Source organism: Patiria miniata, unplaced genomic scaffold, assembly GCF_015706575.1.
Source record: "Patiria miniata isolate m_02_andy unplaced genomic scaffold, ASM1570657v1 HiC_scaffold_11, whole genome shotgun sequence".
Classification (NCBI taxonomy): domain Eukaryota; kingdom Metazoa; phylum Echinodermata; class Asteroidea; order Valvatida; family Asterinidae; genus Patiria; species Patiria miniata.
In genome coordinates this window covers 1010415-1037388 of record NW_024037049.1, presented here as the reverse complement: position 1 = coordinate 1037388, position 26974 = coordinate 1010415, and the positions used below count along the sequence as shown (strand labels likewise).

At 40.1% G+C, this 26974-nt stretch overlaps 1 protein-coding gene across 5 annotated transcripts in view; it reads right to left on the bottom strand.

Annotated features, from left to right (window-relative positions):
• Positions 1-26974, bottom strand: part of LOC119741476 (ankyrin repeat, SAM and basic leucine zipper domain-containing protein 1-like) — a 102070-nt gene that overhangs the window by 65158 nt on the left and 9938 nt on the right. For 4 of the 5 annotated variants that reach the window (XM_038217237.1, XM_038217264.1, XM_038217246.1 and 1 more), the window contains exons 2-3: positions 20885-21128; positions 17645-17773 (exon numbers count right to left, since the gene is read on the bottom strand). In XM_038217237.1, the coding sequence (XP_038073165.1) occupies positions 17645-17773; positions 20885-21128 (373 nt within the window). Of the gene's footprint in view, positions 1-17644; positions 17774-20884; positions 21129-23805; positions 23937-26974 lie in introns of those variants that run through there. The other variant, XM_038217254.1, reaches the window with a different exon arrangement.

The window sequence follows — 26974 nt, the reverse complement described above, 5'->3', positions numbered from 1 at the left end:
AGTGACAATACTAACAACTATGCAGCCAACATTATTGTGAGCCTTTCCCATGGAAGCTGTGGCAACCTCTACAAGGTATTCTGCAATGTGTGGCTCTCCAGAGGTGTCAACAGTATCCACCAAATAAACTTGGCCACTATCAGTGGTAACAGTAGCATAGATGATGGGTTCATTGTGGACATTCGACCAGCCATCTAGTCCAAGGTACACAGTCTTACCTTTCAACATATCCACAGACTTGTTGAATTCTTTTTCATGCACCTGAGGCAAACTAATCGGCAACATCCTTTCTTCAGGGAGGTGTGTAGCCTGGTCGCAACATTCCAGTCATCTTCCCCAATTCAGGATGGTCTACTGTGTGAAATGCAGAATTGGTAGCAAATACCATTCTCGCAACCTGCAAATCAAGCTCTGCCTTTTGCATGGTAGAGGTTTTGAAGACAAAACTATCCAATACAGCTTTTTTGGGAGTTTGAATTACTGATGAGGGTCATTTGCTAGGACAGAATGTGGATGCACTTGCTGCAACAGAAGATGTGGATGCAGTACTTGCAGAGGCAGAGGCTCCTGAAGGACCTGGCTTGTCAGTAGTAGAGGCTTGCCCCGATTCTAAAATATATAATGAGACAAAAATAATTGAGTAACTAATACATGGACTTTCAAACACCGTGAAGCATTCATTCATCAAAGCATTCATTCGTCTATTATTTTTTGTATAACTTCTTGAGTGGTCGGGCACAACCCAACCACTCTTTGGAGCTGTTACGATTAATCTTTCTTTCTTTCTTTCTTTCTTTCTTTCCGGACAATACTTCTCGGCGGGTTATATGGTATGAACTTATATCGACCCTCAACCAAAGTGGTGCATATTACTCTGACGTCATGATTACATCAACAGGTGTCAAATTACAAGTGGTTTTAGCTGAAAAAGTGACAGATTACTTTCACCTATAACTCTTGAATTAAATCATCAAATTTTTTTAAATTCTGTTATCGGATAGACCATTAATTGCTAAACATTTTTGTCGTGTATGTAAACTCGCTTGTAACAGAAGGTCAAAGTTAGGTGAATTCAAAACGAAGACATTAGGCCAAAAAAAAAAGTCTCCGGTTTCTGGTATGCGCGCGCGTCGCCGTAGCCATGCGCGTCGGCAAAATGAAAAAGTTTTTTTTTCAATGAAAGATGATGTCTCAAACCGCCAAACTCACTGGTTTGACTGGAATCCTGCTGCTGCACAATTTTAACGTGTTTTTAGATTGGGTTATGGTCGAGAATAAGCTTTATGTGGCCTCTCTGGACTCCCATATATTTGCACTAAGTTTAGTCGGGCACCATTTGCAGTCATCAGCCGACATTTGAAGCAAAAAAATCAGGTAAAAAAAAAAACCACGTCGCCGCACCACTTTTTGGGCAAGCTCCATACAGAAACCGGAGACTTTTTTTTTTTGGCCTTAGCCTGAAATCAAAACAGAGCATAATTTCTTCCGAACGGTTCACGGGATGATCATAAAACCTAGTGTGAACTTGAACCATGCTACGAAGATGTTATAAATTTTGTTACGTCATCATGACATCATCGGGTATCAAATTACAAGCGATTTGAGAGCACAATTTGACAAAAAAGTTTGAGCCATATAGAGTATCGTGTTCATTTTTTCGTGAGATTGAAGAAGGTGCCTTGAGCAACATTTTTTATTCTCTGGCATAAAACCGCTTGACCTTCACTTCTGTTGTTACCGGAAGTGCAATAGAAATTGAATCTAACCCTAAAATGGGAGCATTTTACTACAGACAAATATATTGGAAGTGGTAAGTGAGGAATGCTAAATACAAAAACATAACTTTGACGTCACCCTCCCAAAGGCGCCCTCTAGCGGCACATCAAAAAGAGTTTAATCTTTTCAAATTTAAAAACCCTCAAGCAAAAGTTTGCCACATTTTTTCTTCATATTCCGTTAAGCCAAAAAAAAAGGCTCCAGTTATTGGTATGGAGCTTGCCCCAAAATTGGTGTGGCGACACGTCTTTTTTTTTCTTTCTTTTTTTTCCCCTTCAAATGTCGGCTGATGACTGCAAATGTTGGCCAACTAAATTTAGTGCAAAATGTATGGGAGCCCAGAGTGGCCACATAAATGGTTTTGAGACATCATCTTACATTGAAATTGTTTTTTTTTAATTTTGCCGACGCGCATGGCTACGGCGACGGGCGACTGTTTTGGTTTTTTTGCCTTATAGCAACCACAAATGAACATTTTGCTTATTAACATCCATTATTTGACCCCTGTCTCATGAGTTTGTTCCTAGTCCAATTTATGACATCTGTTACACTTAATGTTGACCTGTTGCTTCCAAATACTATGACATCATCTAACAGGAAGTTGGGTGTTATTATTACAAATACTTAAAACGTCCATATTTATATGGGTTTTTTTTTACTTATAATGATAAACTGGTATCCTCCTTGAACTAAATCAGTATTCCCTTCTCTTTTTTGTCTGATGACGTCATCAAAATCTATCCACGTACCTAAAATGTATACTGAAATTTATCTTCCCCTAATAGATGCATTTTTTGTACAAAATAATTGGTTGCTCTGGAAAGGTTAAAGTTCGAGAATCTTTGTTCTGACATAAACATATCATAACTTAACTAGACAATGTATAATGAAATATGTTGTCTACCGACCACTCTGCGTTTGTAACAACAAACGCGAACCTCTAGTTATATTTCTTTCTCCCTCACCGTCGTGATCACTCATGTCTGATAAATGATTCTACATTGAATTTATTATTAATTCAGCTAAAATGTTTTCTTTTTACCTTCACATTCAACTTGTGGTAGTTATAACTATGTTAGCCAGGCCTACACGGTAATAACGCACAAAGAGCACAAAGAACAATTCAATGGATTGATTAAACATTATTTGTCAACTTACCATCTCTATTTGGCTGTGGCTCAAATATGTTAGAAGTAGCACCATCTTCATTAGCAGAGCATTTATCATAGTGCGTTACATCCGCTTCACCAATCCCTGCAACTCATACCCACAGGTTGTACATCTTGCTCGACATCCCGTCACTGTATTTGATTTGATTTTCTCAAAATGGTACCAAATGGGAGCACCTTTTCTGCCTGACATTCATGAAATGTTGTCTTTGAAGGTACTCACTTAAATGTTATTGACTAGATTCAGTGCTGACTTGTGATTCCTCAAATGATGTATTTTGATGCATTGGGATTATTTTTTTCCTAAGTGCTGTAAAGTCCACCGCTCCCTTAAAAAAATGTCACTGCCGCTTCCGTAACAAGGTTATCGATGACGATGACCCAGAATTTGTTTGGTGTTGGCGGGGTAAAATAAAAATAAATCTTTGGATCTTAGGGCGGGGGCTGAGGGGCAGTGACATATTATTACTGGATCTATTATAGGAAGGAAATTGCAGTTTTCTAACTTGCTATCTTAATTGATTTTGTAAAGTATTTAATTCCCACAGCCAAACTGCGACCATAATTGTTAAATTGTTCTGTGGGGGAAAGTGCAACCCTCCCCCTTGAAAAATATTGTGATACGTACAAAACTCTACCTCTTTAGTAACATTATTGAAAGTTGCCATCATTGGCTGAAAAACCTTCCTGGATAGAAAAATTACATCGAAAAATAATATTGTTGGATATATGTAAACAATTCAATTTGGTTGCCTGATGAGTGACGACCAAAGGATGCATGTAGGACGTAAAATACAGAACCCATGGATAAGGACACCTTTTTTAAAAATCCTTGTCAGTTAACATCTTCCCCACCGGCAATTAATGGTAACGCAGTCATCATAACAAGGCCCCGGTCAAGTTGGTTTAGTATAAAATCTGGACTACCAATTCTGGGCCAAAAAAGGTGGGCATTTTGTTCTTCAGTCCAGTTTTAAAACAAGACGTACATTCAACAAATTATTTGGAATATCAACCCCAATATTCATGTACATGTACACAATACAGACCTTTACAGGGGTGAAATTTCATGTTTATTTCAGTTTTCCTCATTTTTCGTATAAACTTTCCCCGGTCTTTGAAAAAAAACACCGAAATAAAATGCAGCTCCGAAAAAGCCTTTCTAGAGAGTGATTGACAGAGTTTTTTCTCTGCATGTTCAAATTGATACAATGCCACTCTTGTTCGTTACAAAGTATATACATTTGGGTTCAGCAGTAGGCCACCAAATTTTAAGGCCTTTGATGACTTGCCCCCAGTAATTGGAAGATTCTTTGATGATAAACAGTGATGATAGTATCTCAGCCAATGAAATGAGCCGGTTCCCGGTAAATAAATACGCCATTGGTTGCTTTCATCACGGACCGTCTGCTTTCATGAATAATAACGTTCCTTCCACACACAACTGGAGTGATTGCCAATAATGTTGGAATTCCTAACTATCTGAGCCACAGGTGCATGGCTGCATGCCCGTTTTAGTCCAGGAGCCCAGCGAGGTTTAATCATAATTTCGAGTGCAATGATAAAACAAGTGTCAATGTGTTCCTTACACCTTGATGGAGCGAAATCCGCCACTTAAGAAATTCAAGTGGTGCCATCCCTACTTAATAAAGGGTCAATAAACACCAATAATTATAACGTTGAGTGCATCTTACATTCATGACTTTTTTTTGTGGAGATCAACAGTATATCATAGACCGATCACTGATCACGTGCTTAAGAACAGGATATGTACATGTAGTGCAAAGTCCAATTAAGAAGGTCTTTAATTAGCGCTTATTACACGTTAAATCATAATTACCAGTGCAAGGATAAAACAAGTGTCACTGTGTACCTTACAAAGTTTCAAGTGGTGCCATCCCTACTTAAGAAAGGGTCAAAGGTCAACAAGCATCAATAAGAACAATATAAGTGCAACTTGCATTCATGTGCAGATCAACCGTTTATCATGGACCAATCACTGATTACATGATTAAGACCAAGATAATTATGTAGTGCAACATCTGATCAAATGTTCATTGTTATAAAACCAGGAGCATCGCGAAGAAAAATGTTCATGTTGGCTTCAATAGAACGACAGTGTTCAAAATTGGAATAGTTCAACGTGGCACGAGTTTCTGGAATAGTCTAAGTATCCGTCTTAAAACGTCTTTAACTCTATCTACATTTACCAAAAAATTAATAACACAACTTCTTACATTTTATTCGTAGTCTGTTGATACTTTGTAAACATACAACAATAGCTTAATGATACTCCTGTTTGTTTGTTTGCCTGTCATTGTCCTTAGTTCGTACTTAATTGTCCGTCAGTCTGTAAGTGTCCAACGGGTCAGGGAACAAAAGCGATCGCTTCACCCTATCCCCGTGTTGTTATGTGGATTATGCATATATTTTCATTATGTTAATAACGGTGTTGTGTAAAATTACTTCGTATTATATTTTGTATGCTTAAATATTAACATAACGATTTAATATTACTAGTGACATAACAACGTTGAAATAAATGTTCAGCAATAATAAAAAGAACTGTAAGTAATTAATGTTTAATAAATAATTAGAATGATAATTAGGAGTGAAATGGGAAAACGACAATCAGTGTGTTCTTTACCCCACGCAGGAACAAAACACACCACCTACGAAATGTTTCAATATCACAAACAATCATGAAAGTGAGTGCAACTAATTACCTCTATATACCTTGATCCTCAATCACGAATGGATGTAATATGTAGGCCTACGTAATATGGGGAATATGAGATCACCGAAGTTTATTATAATAGCATCTTCACCTAATGAGTGATGTGTGCCCAGCAGAAGGGCATATGCGCGTATGCCCTTATGCAGTAGCAGGTACGGTAATCACCAAAATGTTCCCTGCAAAAGGGCATATATGCAGAAAACGACCTCTATTTTAAAGAAATTTAAACATTTTCGTCAGAAATTAATACAGGTTGTTCCAAAAATCATGATTGATACGTGTGACAAATTCCAAAATCTTAGACTTATAATACGCATGTGAGAATATTGGATTCATAATACGCGCTGGTGAACAATACAACCTTTCAGTGCAATTTTCTTAAACGTTTAAACGCTATACAATTTTGCTAAATGTTTATCAAATTAAACGTAGATTCACATTTTTTTTAAAAGGGCATGTGAATGGAAAAGGGCAGTCTTTACAAAATATTGGGGGGGTGTAAATACTAAGGATGTGACTTTTACATGTTTAAACACAAACAATTCAAATCTGTCCATGAAAATCAAAAATGTTCACAAACGTTTAAACGGCACTAAAATTTTAAAATGGACCTTGTATTTTGCGCAAATTGGCCTTCAGTTTTATTTACCAAGAATGTACAATGTTGAAAGTCTATTTAGCCAGGCATCCTATTAAATTTTATTGGTGCACCACGGTCTTCACTGCGCCGCAGAGAGCCGCACAACGCCCCATAACGGCCTCCCTGGGCTCACTGACATGCGGCGTAGTGCAGTGCTGGAGGAAAACAAGCATAACAATAGGTGTCACGGCTGAACGCAACGCACTTCATACATCACAGCCCACTGTGGCGCGCCGGCGATGATTTCTCTGAGTTCAAAATTCCTGGGCATGATCTTCAGTTTGTAACAAGATTTGAATGCTACCAGGTATTGCTACCTGTTGACTGACACTCTAAGAACTTTCTCAGACTACAAGGGAACACATTCTCTTGAGCAACATGCATATGAGCACGAGGTGATCAGAATATGTTTTCACTTCGCCTTCATTTGGCACTTAATGTGTTGATCGATTCTGATCAATTTATTATTTTTTTTAATAAGTGTTCTCATTCACCAAAGAAATTCTCACTGGCTAGCAGCTCAGCATGAACGTCCTTGCAGTAACTGGGTCTGCTTTCCAGACAAGAATATATTTTTTATAAGACACTTTTCTATTTCCCGGCTGGAATAGGGGCACATTTGATACAGCACTTGCGTTTAATGCTTAAATATCAAAACATATTCCGAAATATATTCTACATTAGGGGGGGGGGGCCCCCTACATTTAATAAGTTACCGGTATTTGGACTTGGAATATCACCCCCCCCCCCCCTCCTCTCTCTCTCTCCCCCCCCCCCCAATCGTTTATCTATGTGCATGTACACATAACGGGGGTGAAATTTAATGTTCAATTCAGTTTCCCACATTTTTTTCGCATAAAGTTTTCCCCTGTCTCTGAAAAAAATAATGCCCAAATAAAATATCAGCTCCAAAAAGCCTTTCCAGAGAATGATTGATAGCGGCATTGTTCGAATTGATGCAATGCATCTCTGAGGTCATTACAAAGTATCGATTTGGGTTCAGCTGTAGGCCACCGAACTTTGGGGATGTGCTGCCAGTATCCCTGGGATAGGGCCATTTAATTGCAAAATTTTATGATTAGTCTTAATATTATTTTCTGTTGAAGGGTTCCTTGGGACATCCAAAAATGCCGCTCTTAAGTTGCACAGCTGGTATTTTTGCCTTCCAGCTCCAAAAAACTGATATTGTGGTAGCCTTGGTCAATGCTCTCGTCGTTATTCGTCCCGTACGCGGTCAATCGTCGGCATATATCCTCACGCGCTATGCACATGCATGTAAAAATACAGCGCGAACAGCGACCTCACGTGGCCACTATTTTTATGCAAATCAGTTGGAGACGATGTCGAGCCTTGGTTCAATCGTCGGCCAAAGCTTATGTTTTTCTTTACTTTGCGCTAGATTTCCAGCGCACGAGCTCGTATGCGAATACAGATAATGTAGGCGGGGCTAATATGTGGAGTGTCCAATCACACCTTGGTAAATCCGGACGTCATCAATTATTTGCAGCTATTCCGGCTTTTGCGGACGTGACAGGAACCACAGTTTTTGTGCATTGGTGCCGTGTGCAGAGACACAATGTGTACGTGTATGGATTATGTACGGTGCAACGTTTCACTATGCAAGTTTCCACGCAACGATCGACCAATAAGAAAACGACATTTAAGGTCAGCTAAGGCTATTAACATAATGAGCACCACCCCCAAAACCTCACATGGACGATTGAACCAAGGCTCGACATCGTCTCCAACTGATTTGCATAAAAATAGTGGCCGCGTGAGGTCGCTGTTCGAGCTGTATTTTTACATGCATGTGCATAGCGCGTGAGAATATATGCCGACGATTGACCGCGTACGGGACGAATAACGACGAGAGCATTGACCAAGGCTAATATTGTGGTAGCTTGTTTTTTGAGAATTGGCTAAAATCATATTTGGGCCTGTGCTCTCTCAAAAATGGTCCCGTCGTGACCTGTTTGCACGTTTTACCATCCTGATAGGATGGGTAAACAAGAAAGAATATGGTTGGTCCCAAGTTTATCCGTATTCGTGTTCCTAGGGCATATATTGCTTTGCGGACACCTCCCAAATCCTTTGACTTTGCCCTGTTTGGGGACAGAAATGAAATTGAAACTTACACTTATTTTAAAGATACACACTTTTTTTATAATTTAAAAACTGCCTCAGACCACAAGCTTTAATTTAAGTGGTAGAGAAGCTTTCTGTCTTGAGAATTGGGCTCGCCATGGCCATTTTTGCTTCCCCTACCCCTAAATTACTCAAATCAAAACAACTGTATAGTGGGTGGCATAGCAAACCTATTGTGCATATTATAACAGTGCCAAATGTGGTACAAAAATAGACCAATATCATATCAACAAATGTGGATATTGGATCATCGCAGATCTGGCCCTTGAGGGCTGTGGGAGCCATCATTTTAAAAATGCTGAGTCATGCTGAGTCAGCACTATTTTGTAATGCGTTTTCTCGTTCAATATGGAGGCTAACATATTTTTCTGCCTTTTTTCTACACACTTGGATGTGAGACAGGCATAAACAATTTGTTTTTCTTTCAATGCCTCATTGAAAAAAATTAATAATGCCTGCCAGCTGATGTCAGGCCTGGCTACACCTACAAGAATTGTACTGCACTGTAATGTACAATACAGATGTATATGTAGACCTACACAAAGTTAGTTGGGAATTCAAGTTCCAACTCGCCAAAATGATGTCCTGCCAATGTTAACCTTAGTATCGGTATACAGACATGCTTGTAAAGCGATGGTGATTTATGGGTGTCGAAGGACAGGGTGGTTAAAAGTTGGCGGGGGTGGGGGGGGGGGGGGGTTGGACTATCAACAATATCTATGCATATCAAATTCCTAGTACATCTTATTATTCATGCTTTATTTATTTCATTTAAAGGACACATGGCAGCCCGAAGGCTGAATTATGGTCATTTTACAATAGTTAAAAAATTAAAGTTAAAACAAAATCGACAATGAACAATGATTCTAAAAGCTAAAATCAGACTAGTAAATAAATAGATGCAAATAAAAACACTAGAAAATGTACTTTAAAATATATTAAGGAAGTGTGTGGGGGGAGGAGGTATGGAAAGCTGACCAGGGAATGGGTTTGGCTGGGTGAATGTTGAGAGGGATGGTACTAGGATATTGAAGTGAATAAGACATTTTGGAAAAAATATTAAGACACATACAGTAATATTTGGAATAAAATCAGATACATAATTACTTTAAAATTCTTGCTAGTGATGGGATTACTGAATTTCTATATCTTTCAGTACGACATTTTGGGATTACCAGAGCATGATGATTTCCGCTCGACCGCAAATTTATTTTATCTGGAGGCAGCATTTCTCAGAATTTTGTTGAAGACATGAGATTTTTGCCAAATTTATACAGAAGGCTTTGGCGCCTGATATCTAGCGTGGTGATATTTAACCTCTCGATAGCCTCATCATAATTAACATATTCATGACCCAGAATAATGCGGCAAGCCCGCTTCTGCACGTGTTTTATTTCTTGACTCTGTTTCATGGTTATTGAGGTATGCCAGACTTGACTTGCGTATTCGAGAATGGGTCTAATATAACATTTAAAAACCGCCAATATGTCAGGCTGAGGAATCTTGGCCTTTTTTGAGGATGCACAGGGTACATAACCTACGAGCAGCTCTAGAGACTATATCATTGACATGCATGGACCACTTGAGGTCATCTTGTACCGTGATACCCAGCAATTTCATATGGGGGACATTGTTTAAATTAACCGATTCCAGTGATAAAGTGGTATTTGAATTCCTCGTTTTAGAAAATTAATATACATATGCTGACACTTAGAAGGTTTAGGTAACACGTCATTTTGTTGACACCAAATAGACAGATTATCGAGGTGTGACTGCAGTTTGGATGTTTCCCCATATTTAACTTCTTCACCAAGAGTCAGATCATCAACATATTTCCACCGTCTACAGCAATCAACCGAGGCATCGTTTACCAGAACAAGGTACACCACAAGAAATGTGTTGGGTTGAGGAAATATGACCATTGAGTTTAGTATTTTGTGTACGCTCGGTGAGAAAACTGCAGATAGTGGGAACAATTGATTTCCGAACACCAAGGCTTTAATAACTATACTGTGGTTGACACAATCAAAGGCTTTGGTGAAGTCAATTGCACAGAGTTGAGCATAGTATCCTGGTTTATCAAGTCCCTCTAATAAGAAGTTTAACATGTCAATCAAGTAATGTGTGGTTGAGCATTTTTATTATGAACCAATCATAAAGTTCTGGTATAGTTCCTGATTCCATGAAAATTGCCAAAGTTATTCCTGTTTTCAAGAAAGGTGATTCTTGTTTAGTTAATAATTATAGACCCATTTCTATCTTAACTTCCTTTTCAAAAATTCTTGAACGTATAATTTATATTCGTACATCTCAGTTTTTGTTGAAACACAATGTTTTATCCGATTCTCAATATGGGTTTAGGGAGAACCACTCAACCACTCATGCTATCTTACAATTGTTAGATACAATTATCGCTGGTCAGGAACAGTCTTCACATACTTTGGGAATCTTTCTGGACCTCTCCAAGGCATTCGACACAATCAATCATGACATTCTTTTGGCAAAACTTTCTTTTTATGGAATTAGAGGAATTGCCTTGGAGTGGTTCAGGAATTACCTCACTAACCGTAAACAATTTGTTTATTGTAATGACAATTAGTCTTCTACTAAAGATCTACTATGTGGAGTTCCACAAGGATCTCTATGAGGACCCTTGCTTTTTTCTATTTACATTAATGACTTTGATAAATCCTCTCGGATCCTGTCATTTATTTTATTCGCAGAAGATTCCAACTTATTTTATACTCATAGTAATCTGACCACACTTGTTAACCCGGTTTATCTAGAGCTCATTTCTGTTTCTAAATGAATCAAAGCCAACAAATTATCTCTCAACATTGATAAGACTTGTTTTATGTTATTTAGTAACACAGTTAATTCAATTCCTACTGACATATTATTTGATAATTTAACAATCAAACAAACCAATTGTATCAAATTTCTTGGTCTATTTATTGATGACAAATTATATTGGAATTATCATGTAAATCATATATGTAAATTAATTTCCAGAAATGTAGGTGTTATTAGCAAATTGAAATATTTTTTTCCTTCCCAAATTCTTTATAATATCTACAACGCTTTAATGTTGCCGTATATCTCCTATAGTATTCTTGCTTGGGGCAACACAAGTAGTTGTCTTTTAAACAAAATTCTTGTTCTACATAAAAAAGCCTTGAGAATTATAGACCGTGTAGACTTCAGGGCTCATTCTGATCCTTTATTCTTTAATCATAATACCCTTAAAGTCACTGACATTTATTTTCTCCAGCTTGGAATGTTTATGCATCAGCTTGTTGCCCACGATTTATCTAATTCTTTTGAACGAATGTTTAAGACTAATACCGTTATTCATCGTCATCATACCAGACAGTCTAGGGATTTCCATATCCCACACATACCGGTACGTACTGCTAAAGCTAAAAAGTTCATTCATTATCAGGGCCCCAAATTCTGGAACTCATTAAATCAAAGACTTAGAATTGTCAGCAGTAGGCCTTTATTTAAGAAAAAGCTGAAGTCTCTGATTATGGAAAGTTACAATAATGCTTAATTTTAGTTTTACTTAGTATTTGCTGTGAACATGTTCTTCTTATGATTTCCCATGAAGGTTCTGATTTAACTTGATTTGTTTTGTCTTGTCCTGTTTGTGTTGGTCCCTTGTCTCTGTATGTGCAACTTAAAGTGTATTTCATTGTGTAGTTAAGTTAAAGGAACAAATGTAATTAATATATATTTTTTCTACACATAATGGACTTCTCCACTGGACAAGCCTGCTTTTTGGAGAAGCCCACCGTTTAATCTTATCCGTTTATCTAAATTATTGTCTAAACCTTTTCCCTTTAAAATGATAAAGTGGAAATAAATATGAATGAATGAAAAAAAAAAAAAAAAAGCATCCTCTAATATTCCCGTACGGTTTTATATCAAGCTTAGCAGAGATATCTTCTACAATCCATTTTGCAATAAATGATTCGAAGATTCTACCAAATATTGGTGTAAGAGAGATAGGTCGCAGCTGATCATGTGATGTTACGTTGCTGACCTTAGTGATTGGAACAATTGTTGCAGTCTTCCATTCATGGGTGGCCAGACTTTGTTGTATTGAGGTTTCTTAAAGGCCAAAAAAAAAGTCTCCGGTTTCTGGTATGCGCGCGCGTCGCCGAAGCCATGCTCGTCGGCAAAATGAAAAAGTTTTTTTTTCAATGAAAGATGTTGTCTCAGAACCGCCAAACTCACTCGTTTGACTGGAATCCTGCTGCTGCACAATTTTAACGTATTTTTAGATGGGGTTATGATTGAGAATAAGCACCATTTGCAGTCATCGGCCGACATTTGAAGCAAAAAAAAAAAAAGGTAAAAAAAAAAAAAAAAGCCGCGTCGCCACACCACTTTTTGGGCAAGCTCCATACCAGAAACTGGAGACTTTTTTTTGGGGGGGGGGCCTAAAAGCTTGAGTGTTTGACAGCGGTAAACTGTTGGTGGTGGTGACTCTGCTGGCAGATAAGTGGGGATATTGACAGTATTAAGGGTGGGGAGTTGATTGCAGATGGTAGCGAAGTGATTATTAATCAGTTCAGCAGTTGCTGAGTTGCGCATTTGTAGTCTTTTATGTGCAAATGGGTGGAAATATGTCATGAGAACACCATTTGGGGAAAACTTACATAGCACATTTAGGTACAATGTACATTTGCTAAAAGGAATAGGCCTATACGGTACTGGGATAATTTTTTTCAGGGGGGGGCACGAACCCGCCTCCCCCCCCCCCCCCACACAATCCTCCCTCCCCCGGGCCATGCCCCACATTCCCGATCGTGTCCAATCTGTCCATAGAAAGTGAATTTGTTTATACTTGTATTTCATTAATTACACGTTTTTAGTGCAGCCCAGGCATGTTGGTCATACGGGTCCAACTTAACAAAGTCTTATAGCTACAGAAACTTTTAGAAATTGCTTCCTCACAACAAAATAAGCAAATGAAATCAATGAATTAGAGATATGACATTTGGTTGGTTTGGGACAAATGGATGATAAAAAGTAGCAAAGTGGGGTTGAGCCCCGCAAACTGACCTCCCCCAACGGCGGATTAAAGGGGGAGGGGCGGGGGGAGGGGCGGGGGGGGGGGGGGTTTAACAGGGCCATGCCCCTCTTTCTTTTTAGTTACGTTGCTAAAAAGGCAGCTATTGCATAGACCACCCACAAAACTCAACAAAAACAATAAATGTGCACCCCCTCCCCATGCTTTTCATATTAAATTTGGGGCAGAAATTTTTGAAAACATTTTTTTCTAAATTCCCCCCCACAAAAAAAACCAAATTGTGTTTAATATGGAAAGCAAGGGGAGGGGGTACAGATTTATTGTTTTTGTTGAGTTTTGTGGGTGGTGTACGCAATAGCTGCCGTAACTAAAAACAAAGGGGGGGGGCATGGCCCAGTTCCCCCTCCTCCCCCCCCCCCCACCCCACCGTTGGGGGAGGTCAGTTTGCAGGGGCCCACTACTATGCCACATTTTGTCATCCTTTTTTCCCAAACCAACAGAAATGTCATAATTCATTGGTTTTATTCGTTTTTACTTATTTTTGTTGTGTGGAAGCAATTTCAAAATGTCTCTGTAGCTGTTAGACTTTGTTAAGTTGGACCTGTCACTGACCGACATGCCCGGGCTGCACTAAAAATGTGTAATTAATAACATACACTGTACATGTACAAACCAATCCATTTTTCTGTGGACAGATTGGACACGGTCGGTAAAGTGGGGCATGGCCCCGGGGGAGGGAGGATTGTGGGGGAAGGCAGGTTCATGTTCTGGCCCCGGGGGAGGGAGGATCGTGGGGGAAGGTGGGTTCATGTTCTGCCCCCCCCCCCCCTGAAAAATATTATCCCAGTGCATATAGGCCTTTTCTTTTAGCAAATGTGCTCCACAAGTTTTCCCTAAATGGTGTTCCCATGACATGTTTTCACTTATTTCCACATAATAGACAACAAATGCAACATATTAGGAATTTGCATAGATATTGTTCTTAGTCCAAACCCCCCCCCCCACGCCCACCCATCCAACTTTTAACCAGCTTGTCCCTCGACACCCCATAAATAACAAGAAATCACCATCACTGCATTTTACAAGCATGTCTGTATACCGATACTTTGAACTTGATGAAAGTGATCTAGATTTGGTTTTTTTTCACCAAAGCTTGAAACATTTTTTAAAATGCTGATTCAGCATTTTATGTTACTAAAATCAGTTGATTAAAATCAATTATTTGTGGGACAAGGTTTTTGCCAGACCCATTCCTGCCATGATAGTGGAAGGTCCTAAACATTGCCAGGACGTCATTTTTGGCGAGTCAGAACTTGATTCTCAACTTAATTTGTGTAGGTCTGTATATACAACTGTATTCTACATTACAGTGCAGTACAATTCTTGTAGGTGTAGCCAGGCCTGACATCAGCTGGCAGGCATTACTAAGTTTTTTCAATGAGGTATTGAAAGAAAAACAAATTGTTTATGCCTGTCTCGCATCCAAGTGTGTAGAAAAAAGGCAGAAAAATATGTTAGCCTCCATATTGAACGAGAAAACGCATTACAAAATAGTGCTGACTCAGCATGACTCAGCATTTTTAAAATGATGGCTCCCACAGCCCTCAAGGGCCAGATCTGCGATGATCCAATATCCACATTTGTTGATATGATATTGGTCTATTTTTGTACCACATTTGGCACTGTTATAATATGCACAATAGGTTTGCTATGCCACCCACTATACAGTTGTTTTGATTTGAGTAATTTAGGGGTAGGGGAAGCAAAAATGGCCATGGCGAGCCCAATTTTCAAGACAGAAAGCTTCTCTACCACTTAAATTAAAGCTTGTGGTCTGAGGCAGTTTTTAAATTATAAAAAAAGTGTGTATCTTTAAAAAAAGTGTGAGTTTCAATTTCATTTCTGTCCCCAAACAGGGCAAAGTCAAAGGATTTGGGAGGTGTCCGCAAAGCAATATATGCCCTAGGAACACGAATACGGATAAGGCCAAAAAAAAAAGTCTCCGGTTTCTGGTATGCGCGCGCGTCACCGCAGCCATGCGCGTCGGCAAAATGAAAAAGTTTTTTTTTCAATACAAGATGATGTCTCAAAACCGCCAAACTCACTGGTTTGACTGGAATCCTGCTGCTGCACAATTTTAACGTGTTTTTAGATGGGGTTATGATCGAGAATAAGCTTTATGTGGCCTCTCTGGACTCCCATATATTTGCACTAAGTTTAGTCGGGCACCATTTGCAGTCATCAGCCGACATTTGAAGCCAAAAAAAAAAAAAAAACTGGTAAAAAAAAAAAAAAAAAGCTGCGTCGCCGCACCACTTTTGGGGCAAGCTCCATACCAGAAACCGGAGACTTTTTTTTTTGGCCTAAACTTAGGACCAACCATATTCTTTCTTGTTTACCCATCCTATCAGGATGGTAAAACGTGCAAACAGGTCACGACGGGACCATTTTTGAGAGAGCACAGGCCCAAAATATGATTTTAGCCAATTCTCAAAAAATAAGCTACCACAATATCAGTTTTTGGGAGCTGGAAGGCAAAAATACCAGCTGTGCAACTTAAGAGCGGCATTTTCGGATGTCCCAAGGTACCCGACAACAGAAAATAATATTAAGATTAATCATAAAATTTTGCGATTAAATGGCCCTATCCCAGGGACTATAAAATGGAGGGTTCTTTGCCGGTGAACAGTGATGATAATATCTCAGCCAATTAAATAAACGGGTTCCTGGCAAATAAATACACCATTGGTTGCTTTTCATGAATAGGACGTTCCTTACACCCGAAGCTCAACTGGAGTGATGGCCAATAATGTTGGAATTTGAGCCACAGGTGCATGCCCATTGTCACATTCCAACCTGGTTGCCTAGAAATACTGTTGCTAGGGAGGCTCCCTTGTGATGTTCGGGACTGCCAGTTGCGTTCGCTCGTATCCCCCGCCCTGCAAACAAGGCGCTGGGACACGCTGATGAGCTTCACAGAATCTTGTGAAGAAAGTGGGCATGGCATTCTGGGTAACTCATCATGACCCATGTATAAAGCATCTGGCTGCAGCTTTTCTTGCGTTTCACTAGACTTGGTGGATAAGAGCCCAATAGGATCCCGCTACAGTACCATACAGCCTGCAAGCATTGCGTGTGAAGGGTTTCTGGCTATGTCAATAGAGGGCGCTGTTTCTTAAGTTGTTTTCTCATGAAGAATTCTCGGCATTTTTATCCCAGACTTTCTCATTCCCAAGCAAACAAAATGTTTTTGATAGAGTACACCATACTCTGAATGTCTGAAAAGTTTTATAAAGTTTGCAAACCAGATCGCCCGTCTCGAAAACTGAAGTGGTTTTCAGCCTCTCGTCCCACAGACTAATTCCAAACATACTGAACTGATCAATTTAGTTCTGTTCAGTTTGGTTAGGAAGTGCTAATTATGATCAGCGAGATTGTGCTTCAGTCGGCGGTTTGGCTACATTTTACATAAAAAACATATTTTTAACAAATCAATAAACACCCACAGATATAATAAATTCAATCTCGGCTCCCTGATGTAGCGCCTTCAGCACAAAACTGGTGAAAAACGTGCATATATTATTATCATTATTACCACTGTAAAAAGTACCCTTTGGAAGACAACTTGGATGCATTAGGAAGACATTGTAGTGTCTCCCTAATGCCACAACTCCTATTTAGAGGCAGAATTTTAATGTGGCCAACAGGCTAGATCGAATGCTTGTAGTCCAAACCAAAATTATATCAAAATTTGTGGGGGTAGGATCACGTAAATTTAGGATTGGTGTCATTAACGATGGAGAAAATTGTGAACAAGTCCATGGAAATGTCTCTCCGAGGGTATCAGTGTCAGTTACTGTATATTTGGGAGACACTTTAGCATCAGAAGTTATACCTTTGGGACATGTGGAATTATGGAGACATTTCAATATCTCCTTAATGCCTCAGTTCCTTTTTAGATGCAAATTTTTACCATCACAAACAGGCTAGATGGATTGCTCGTAGTCCAATTAGTAAGGTAAAATAGGAGTTAGGGGTCAGAAAAGTCAGAGTTTTGTTTTGCACAAGTCTAATGGAATGTCTCCCATTATGGTATATTTTTTGGTTATTAATATCATTATTATTATCATTATGCTTACATGATGCTTTATTAAAGTTAACATCAGCTCCTCTTTCCAAAAGAAACTCCAAGATTTGAATTCGTCCATAGAAAGCAGCGTACATTAGAGCTGTCCATCCTGCTCGCAATGTTGTGTCTACTGCAACTCCTAGGAGTAAACATATTTAAATAGGAATTGAAATTGAGAAAATATGTGTTTACTAAATGCGAAGGCTTGGTGTTACAACATTCAAACATTCATTTGGAGCATGAAGCAGATAAAATGGTAGCTGAGAAACCGGCTGTTAGTATTTCATGATGGTATTGGGGAGGCAAAAATTAAGGTACATGTAAATAGTACATAAAAATGTACATGGAATATCACATTTTTCCAGCAGGAACATGCATGTCAACTTTGAGATGAGCTAGAAAGCAAAAACAAAAAATATTATTTTCCCAATGTTTGCATATTTTGTAGAAAACAAGTTAGGGTAAATTTTCATCCAAGTTTGTCTCAAGGTCACATGATCCACAAGGTCCAACTTCAGGTCAAAAGGTCCTCACACTTCAAAATGTTCCGACACAAAAAGTTGTAGTCATCTAAATTTGGATTCCTTATGACCTTTCTAATAATTATGATAATCATATAATATTCCCAGGTGCACAGAATATTGTCAGAGCCAGCTGGGGTTACAGGGTTATTTCTACACTATGCTGTAATATAATGTTGATAATAGTCGGATTGGAACAGCGCCCCCATTGAAAGTATGGTACGAACACCCCCCCCCCCCCCCCCCCCCCCCCCCCCCCCCCCCCCCATTGATTTCACAGAGGCCAAGCTATCTAATAAGGATTGTAGAGTCTTCAATCCGTGTTTTTACATCAAATATAAGACAATAAATTCACAGGGATAACCAAACAAAAAGATAGCTTGATAGGCAATCGCAGGACTACAGAAACATTTAATGCAGATTTCAGACGTGTTACATCTTTTTTTTTGTCTTTTCATTTTCACAAAAGTACAAGTTTTCTTCTTTTTATTTGTTTGACTGTAAGTCCCTTACTTAAAGTATTGGACCAAGTCCACCAAAATCCATCACTGACCCAGCTTCACATTTAAATTGCTTTAGGAACAAATCCGGTGAATTGTGATGGACTTGGTACTCATGGCTTTCCTACCATAATCCCCAAAAATGGGGGAATGGATTTTGATGGAGTTGGGAAGGTCAGGGTTAATTAATAATCAGGTATTATATTTTATTGATGCCCCTCTCACACCAATCCAAAACCAGTTCAAGGTCACTTCGGAAATGCAATTTTTTTTCAACAGTGTCCGTGGTCTCCGTTTTTTGTCCGTTTTTTTATGCCAGCACATTTTTATTTTGTGGTACCCATTTTTACTTCATGAGTAATCCGTGGCCACCTCGGAAACACCACCGGACAAACCCGTGCTCATGTCCATTTCCTAGAATTCACAGACTGCACGCCTGCGTCATCTCGTGGCCATCCCGATTGCATCCCGTGATGGCTTTGCGCCAGCTCGAGACTACTACGTGGTGTCAGTGGTAACTACGGTGCCAGCTCGAGAGTACTACGTGTAGTCCGTGAGCACTTTGTGGCCAACTCGTGATAACCCCGTAGTACCATCGAGTACCGCGTAATGAAAACGGCCGTAAAACAGGCCAACAATCAATCTGGGGCCATCCCGTAAAATCTGATGTAACTTCAGCCTAACCTCGAAAACACTACAAGAGTACTTTGAATAAACCATATTGAACACGTTTTCAATTCGGCAATAAATTTCCGAAGTGCACACGTTTCAATTTTTCAACATATCCACAAATAACAGCATTGCTGTTGAAACCCCTCAGCCTAAGTTTGTCGATTAACTCAAATATCATGTTTACCTGAAATTATCATGCAGAAACCATTAACTCATCACAGTGACCTTACGAATTTACCACAATATGTACATTCGCAATTTATGCCAAGTACCAGCCACTTCATGCCATTCATGAACAAGCTGGTTCTCGAACCGCACGTCTCATCTGCTTTCGCGATTATCTTTAAAGATTGACCTTTGACCTTGGTCATTATTATTATTATTTGAAGGTTCCCGTGTTGCATCTATGACCCAAGTTTGGTTCCAATTGGACTTCAACTTTTCAAATTAATCCAATTTGATATTTTCAGCCTATTGCACAACTTGACCTCAGATGCCCTTTGTCCTAGGTGTGACCTTAGTATGTGACCTTTGACATCACGATCATATGAGAGTTCCCATGTTGCATGTTTTCAAATGAGACCAAGTTCATTTGCAGCCTATTTACAACTTCACCTCGGATGCCCTTATAATGTAAGGATAATGGTCATTCGATCTTCAAAAACTGACTGATAATGTTTTTTCTTGATCCGTAAAATAAAAAAAAAAGGATTTAACTCCATACCTATGTGAAAGTGAAAGCTGTGTGTGACACCGTACGTCCCACCATATTGCACCACCAGCACTCAATGGTTTTAATGGTTGAATGAACAATGCTATTAGTATACAAATTATGAATGTTTGTGAGTGTAAGAATAATTTCATGAGGTGACAGATGAAATGTTCCATTCCACTCGGCTTCGCCTCGTGGAATGGAACATTACATCTGTCACCGAATTGCACCATTGCACGAACGTGAAACATTCATTATTTGTTTTATAAAACACCTGAATAAATCCTTGTCATCTGATTGGTTGACTTTTAATAGCCAATTTATTCAGGTTAAAAACTGTTTAAAAGTGCGACAAGTTCATCATATCTATATTAATACAAACTGTTTGACAGTTTAAGAACAATCATATTCAATTTATCTCGATTTAAAACAGCGCCACCACCAGCAGCAGCGACACCGTGCAATGGAAGTTCTATTCAAAGTGCAATAGAACTTCCACTGCACTGTGCGCTGCGCGCCACACACGCGTTGGTACGAATAATTCAATGACATGTGATCAACGATCCACCAATCAAATGACTGGGATTTATTCAGGTGTTGTATAATTTTGACTAGTCGACTGGTCTTGGGGTAAGTGGCTTTATGTAAAAAGTGTCCGCTATCCCGTGTAAAGCTACATTTCCAAGTGTTTGTGTTCACCTCACAATGACCAGAGGACATGCAAAGTTGTGTCCGCCCATGGGTGTCTCTCTGTTCATTTATAAATGTCCCTAAGCATAAATTGCATACGTGTATCTACAGATACTTAAAGAAATGTCTTATTCAAGATCCTCAAGGTGAAATACCTCTTAAATGAAAAGCTTCCACTTCCTGCAAGTTTCCTCGGCAAACTGCAATTCTAAAATCATCCAAGACAATGGGAAATCCCTGTTTGTCCCGTTTTGAAGCACCTAAAATGTTAGGTGATGGCTGAGAATACGTCCAACCAGAGTCTGACCCATTTTGATAGTCGTGAAATGGAGTTTCTGATGATGGCTTCACTGACTTTACAGAATCCCACTCTAAATGAAGATTTCCACTTGGTGGTTGCTGTTGAAAACAAAGCAAAGATTGATTTATGAATAAAAACTGCTATTTCTGCAAAAAATCAAAGCAAAAAGTTAAAAGTACAGGCTTTCTTCAATAAGTATTTTGTAAAAGAATTTTCTTCTACATATTTTTCTTTTATTAGAAAGCATTGCCATGCCATATGACACAGATTTTATTCAAACTTGGTGGAAAGGTTCTCTTAGTGATGCTATACATGTAGATGAGGTCCAAAACCAACAACTCATATTGCTTTCTTTGCAGTGTTATGGTAGCACAAAGTTCAATGAACTTTGCCTCCCCCAAAAAATATGTAATCTTACTGGCCCATAGAATAAATCGCTGATTTTAAGGACCATATCTTGAGAATGAAATTGATTTTGGAAGCTGAATTTTGGTACATGAGAACAACTAGTAGAAAAGAAATATAAGAAAATAATACCCATCATGCATCACACCTTAATTTTAGGGGGGGGGGTCCAAAATGATCATAAAGCGAAACATGCATTTTTTCAAATTTTGAACAGCTCTAATCTTGGAACTTTGCATTAAATTTTCTTGTTTTCAATTTATTGCTGCATGTAATATTGATATTCACCTGAAAAAAAAGAACAATTTTAAATGTCTTCCCTGATTTGGGTGGCTCAAAATATGGTCGAAAATAACAAAGCATCCTCCCCCCCCCCCCCCCCCCCCCCCCCCCCCCCCCCCCCCCCCCCCCCGGGCATTGCTTGGGGTTGAGGTGTGACCACCCACCAATAACTTGGCTTTGTCACGTCGCCAAAAATCATGTGTTTGCAAGCTGCAATGAATAATAATGGCCCTATTCATTGTCCTCTGAGTGAAGTGAATCCATTTTGTCCAGTCCTCCCCACCCTGCTAGGCCCCGCCCCCTTCCTTTGCCACCAAATTCAGAATTTGATTGCTACATGTTTTTGCCCAATTGATATCAATTTGCAAGTGAACCTTTTACAATCCAAGCTAGCCCCCTTCCCCTGCCACCCCCTCTCCCAATGCTCAAAAGAGCCCCCCCCCCCCCCTTCCCAACAAATCAACAAGTACAATTGTTTTTCAATTACATACGTTAAGGAGAGTGGGCAAGGAACTGTAGATTTGTGCTAACATTCTTGCACGAATCTACAGTTCCGAGTCTATTCGCCGACTTAACCTATTTCTTAAAACAACAATAATAAATGCAAATAACACACCTGATTTTCCACAATCTCCACATTTGTGAATCAGTGTAAATTTGTACATGTACAAATCTATTCAACTTTGCCTGGCCCTGTGCTTTCATCATGACAAGATCCTATAGTTAACCCTTCGGATGGGTGCACATCTTCTGTTCCATTCATCACATGCAGGCAGTGCATCTGTCCTAGAAAGCTAGTGCTAGTTACTGGTGTATAGTGCGAATACACTGTCTACATTCCTTACTCCCAATGCCAAAAGGAGTTTATGCATGTATGTTACAGCTAAGGGATTACACTGGATTCTAAGACAAGATAAGTTTGCGGTAGCACCATGTGAATAAATCTCTTTTGTAATGTGTGGTTCTGAAAAGAACCGGAGGGACTCAACATTTCAAACAGTATGCTCTGCCCGTCAGGAGAATGAGGGATTCCAAAGATGATGCGATGTTATAAGGATGGGTGCGGTGAGGCGTGAGAAGGATGCAAACTGCTGAAGCTCGAAACCGGCGAAGCTGAGAAGGATGCAAGTTGACTGAAGGATGCTGGATGATCACTGGAGCGTGTCAGTACACAGTGAGGGGGCAAAGGGGAAGAAGCTCAGGGTAAAGGTGACCCATAGGCGAGAACTGAACCTAAGTTGTCCTCAAGTCCAAGTCCGGAGACCCATCGGACTTGGACTTGAGGATGGGGCGCCAGATGTCGCCAATGTAGAAACCGATGTCTTGGGGAACAGTGTTATCCTTGATGATCTCGATGGCTTCTCTGACAACTATTACATGTACATGCTTGCATTCTGAAAACTATTACATTCACATGCTTTTGATGCTATATTTTATCTGCTTTGAGGAGTTTTAACACCAACCACAAGAAAAGTTTGGCAAGCAACTTATTTGTGCACAGAGGTCTAGGAATTGTGGAACCACGTCATTGTCCATTCAATGGAGAACCACATTGTTTACCTTGACTTCCAGGGTTGCATAGCCAATTTCTGTGGCGAAGGTACCCTTACTGACGAGAAGCGTTGGGCAGAGTTGGTCAAAAACCATTTTGTCGCTGGAACGGTTTTCCACCCTAAGCAAGCTCACCACGGATACAGATCGAGTGATCCGATTTTTGCTGGATCACGCAAAGACCTGTGCCCTGGGAGAGGTACCGGTAGGACTTGATTATTCAGGGGAACACTGACTGTGAAATAGTGTAGGGGTACACCGGAAAGGGAAGGCGGTTGGATCGAAGGTTACACACAGTAACAAATGGACAGCAGTCAGACTGTTGTTTGTGTACTTAGATCAAATCATGCAGGAATACAATACTTGGGTGGATGATTGCAGGTGAGATTACAGGTGAAATTACAGCAGGAGAGCTTGCGGTACAATCAGGAATATGTACGGTTCAGCGGGAATGCCTGTGTGTACCTTTGTGTCTGTGGTTCTGCAAAATAAAGGAATATAAACCACTTATAAGTTTACTAAAAAAAAAGTACCTACTGCAATGAGGCGAGGCTCCTTTGAAGTTAGTGCCGCAGTCTGAAAGAAGTTTGTAGGGCTTCCCTCGTCGGGATATAAAGCGTCTGAAGGCCATGGGGAATGCATCAGCATCCATGCTGTCCAACAGGTCCAAGTGCACCGCTCGTGTTGTCATACACTTGAATATGACTCCCCATCACTTCTCAGTTTGGCGGCCTATCTTCATGGTCATGGGGCCTAAACAGTCTACTCCAGTTGAGTAAAACACTGGCTTGAAGATTCGGAGTCGGGCCAGAGGCAGGTCGGCCATCTTGGGTATTTCTGGTTTGGAACGCCATTTGCAGCATTTGAAGCACTGACGCTGGTGACGGCAGATAGCCTCACGGCCACGTAGGATCCAGAACATCCGTCGAACTTCAGCAAAGACGCGTTCAGGGCCACAGTGCAGGAGTTTGTCATCATAGTCTTGGATGAGTAGCTTGGTGATGTGGTGACTTGGATCAAGAACAATTGACGTTGTATGCGAGGTCTTCTTCCCGTCGCAATCACCCTCCAACACAGGGAAGTCCTGAAGCTTTGTCATACTCCGGATCGAGCTTCCTGAAGGTAGCTCTCTTCCTGACTTCACAGCCTGGACCTCCTGTGGGAAGCAATCCTGCTGGACGTGGCGGTAGAGTTGGTTTTCGATGGTCTCTCTTTCCTCGACTGTCATCGGTGGAGTCATTGGTCGGGGCCGCCCCATCAAGGAACTGTTTGGTTGTCTTGATCAGACTGTCCCAGCCATTGCCCTGCTCAATGTCTGCCAGCTGTGGTTCTGGAACAATCACAGCTCCGCAGAACGTCGACTTCTTCAACTCCGTAGGATTGTCAGGGCAATCATTCAAAGGACTCACTGGCCATTGGTGAGTTGGTTGGGTGAGGAATGGAGGCCCCTTTCTCAGAGATGCCAACATTGAATTTCTAAAAAGAGTAGCAAGTGGAAATTTTTATCTGCGAGCGTGAAGCGCGAAGCCTTTACGGTGTGGGGTCCGGGGCCCGCTCAAGGGCCCCGAAAAATTTAGGACTCCAGTTGCTCTGTGGTGAAATCTGAGGCATTTAATCAAATTTGCTTGTGTTTATATGAGGCAAGATTTTTGAGGGGGTGTGTCATCACATTTCACAAGTGATTTTTTTTTACTTCCGAGTGGAACTCATTACAACACCCTGTGCACAAACCCTACAAGACTAGTCTGAAAAATTCTGTTTTCTAACAGTCTAAGTAAATGCTTCGTTTTTCTCAATGCTAAATTCGACTTTTTTAGGACTTGTCATTGAATTTCATGGCTGTACAATGTAGGTCACTATAGCCTATAGGAATAATAAGCATTGTCCGCGTATGGTAATCTTCCCAGGGTTTGTTTGAACCATGGAGCTATACCCCATAATTCCTCCCCCCCCCCCCCCAGCATATGTGCCTCCATCGCTTAGGTCAAGGGATACCTAGGCTTTCCAAAACCCTAATCGTTACTCTATGTTATTTATTCTACCTAGCTCATTTTCAGGCAATGTTGTGACGAACAAACAGACAATGCATGGAAACTGTCAAGCTTAGATCGCACGATTACAGGTCGCTCAGTTGTATACTCCGGAAGGTAAATGTATTTCTGCTCAGAAAGTCTCCTTTTCTCTCAGGAGGAGTCTCCATTATTCCAGCTTTCCCGGGCTAAGCTTCGATGGCGAATTGAGAGAGATACCGTGAATCGTGCGGCAAGGAATGCAGCTAGCTATGTTGTAGTGTATTAAGTAAATGTTTGCAAAATATTGCGCGGCGCAACGGGTAAAAAGCCGCGATATCAGACTTGAAATCAAGTCTAGTGTGAAGCTGGTTTCTGGCAATCGAGTCTAACGTTAACGCAGATATATGTGTACATCATGATGCATGTACGTACATACATGTATATGCGAATTCGCTACGCGCGGCGACTATTTGTCAACCGCGTACTCGATTTTGCCTGGTACCCAATATGTATTTTGTGCATAGGTTACCATGGAAAAATGACTAGTGGTTGTCAAATAGTCAGTCGCCGCTCGAACGTGATCATGGTAGTAAGAAACACCTCCACTTCATAATCTTCATTTAATTAAATAAAAGGTTTTTATTAAGGGAATAAATGTGTGCTCCGGAGGTTTTTATCACTCGTTTAATACCGCTTAGAGTCTGGGTGCTGATAATTACCCGAGCCGGAGGCGAGGGTAATTATCAACACCCAGACTCTAAGCGGTATTAAACAGAGTGATAAATACCGACCGAGCACATATTTATTCCCATTCATAAATACCTTATCCGTAAAAAAATATCAAATAATTCGTTCAAAAAATCCCGATTTTGTTCAACAAGTTCACTTCATGCTTTTTGAAACATCCCTCTAGCAAAATAATGGAGTGTTCAGCTGGCGAGTAAGATGTAAACAACCCTTTTATGGAGATTGACGCGCGCGTAACATGTTCTGCGCGATGTCACGCAGAACGCACCTGGGGCGTTGCGTTTTGAATTTAGAACTATAAAATTCTGACTCGCTTGTAGTGTTGCGCATGCCTACGTGAGGATTGTGAACGTTCAACCAATGAAACGGTAAGAGGCACTGGATTTTTAGGAGTCCACATTTTATTGTGACACTGGAAAAGTGTTTAAGACCAGCTAGCCATGTCTTTATCATCCGTTTAAGACCGGCCACGTGACGGGCTCTCGACCAATAGGAATAGCTAAACTGTCTGAGGTATTTATGAATTGTATTTTATTTCATTTATCATTTCTATATCCATTTACATGTAATATTTCATAAACCGTTCACTTGTAGATGTAACAATTACAAAAATACAATTGTCAATTATATTTATAAAAATCGTATTCCAATGAAGTATAAGCGTAGAGTCGTATTCACGGCTCAAATTCGTATATGCTACGCCCAAATCATGTATGTTGGCATCTCTGCTTTCTCAATTGTGTTTCATCGCAGAGTTTTGCCACAGATTTTCCTCAAGTGATGTCATCTGCAGGGTTGTCAGCAGTGTTGACATAGTGCCAGTTTTCAACATTGGTGAGAGTCTCGATTTCTCTGACTTGGGTACCAACAAAAACCTTGAATTTGCACGAGTCGGTAGAACTGTGGTAGAATCACTCCACAGTATGTCCTTCTGGATCAGTAGGGTC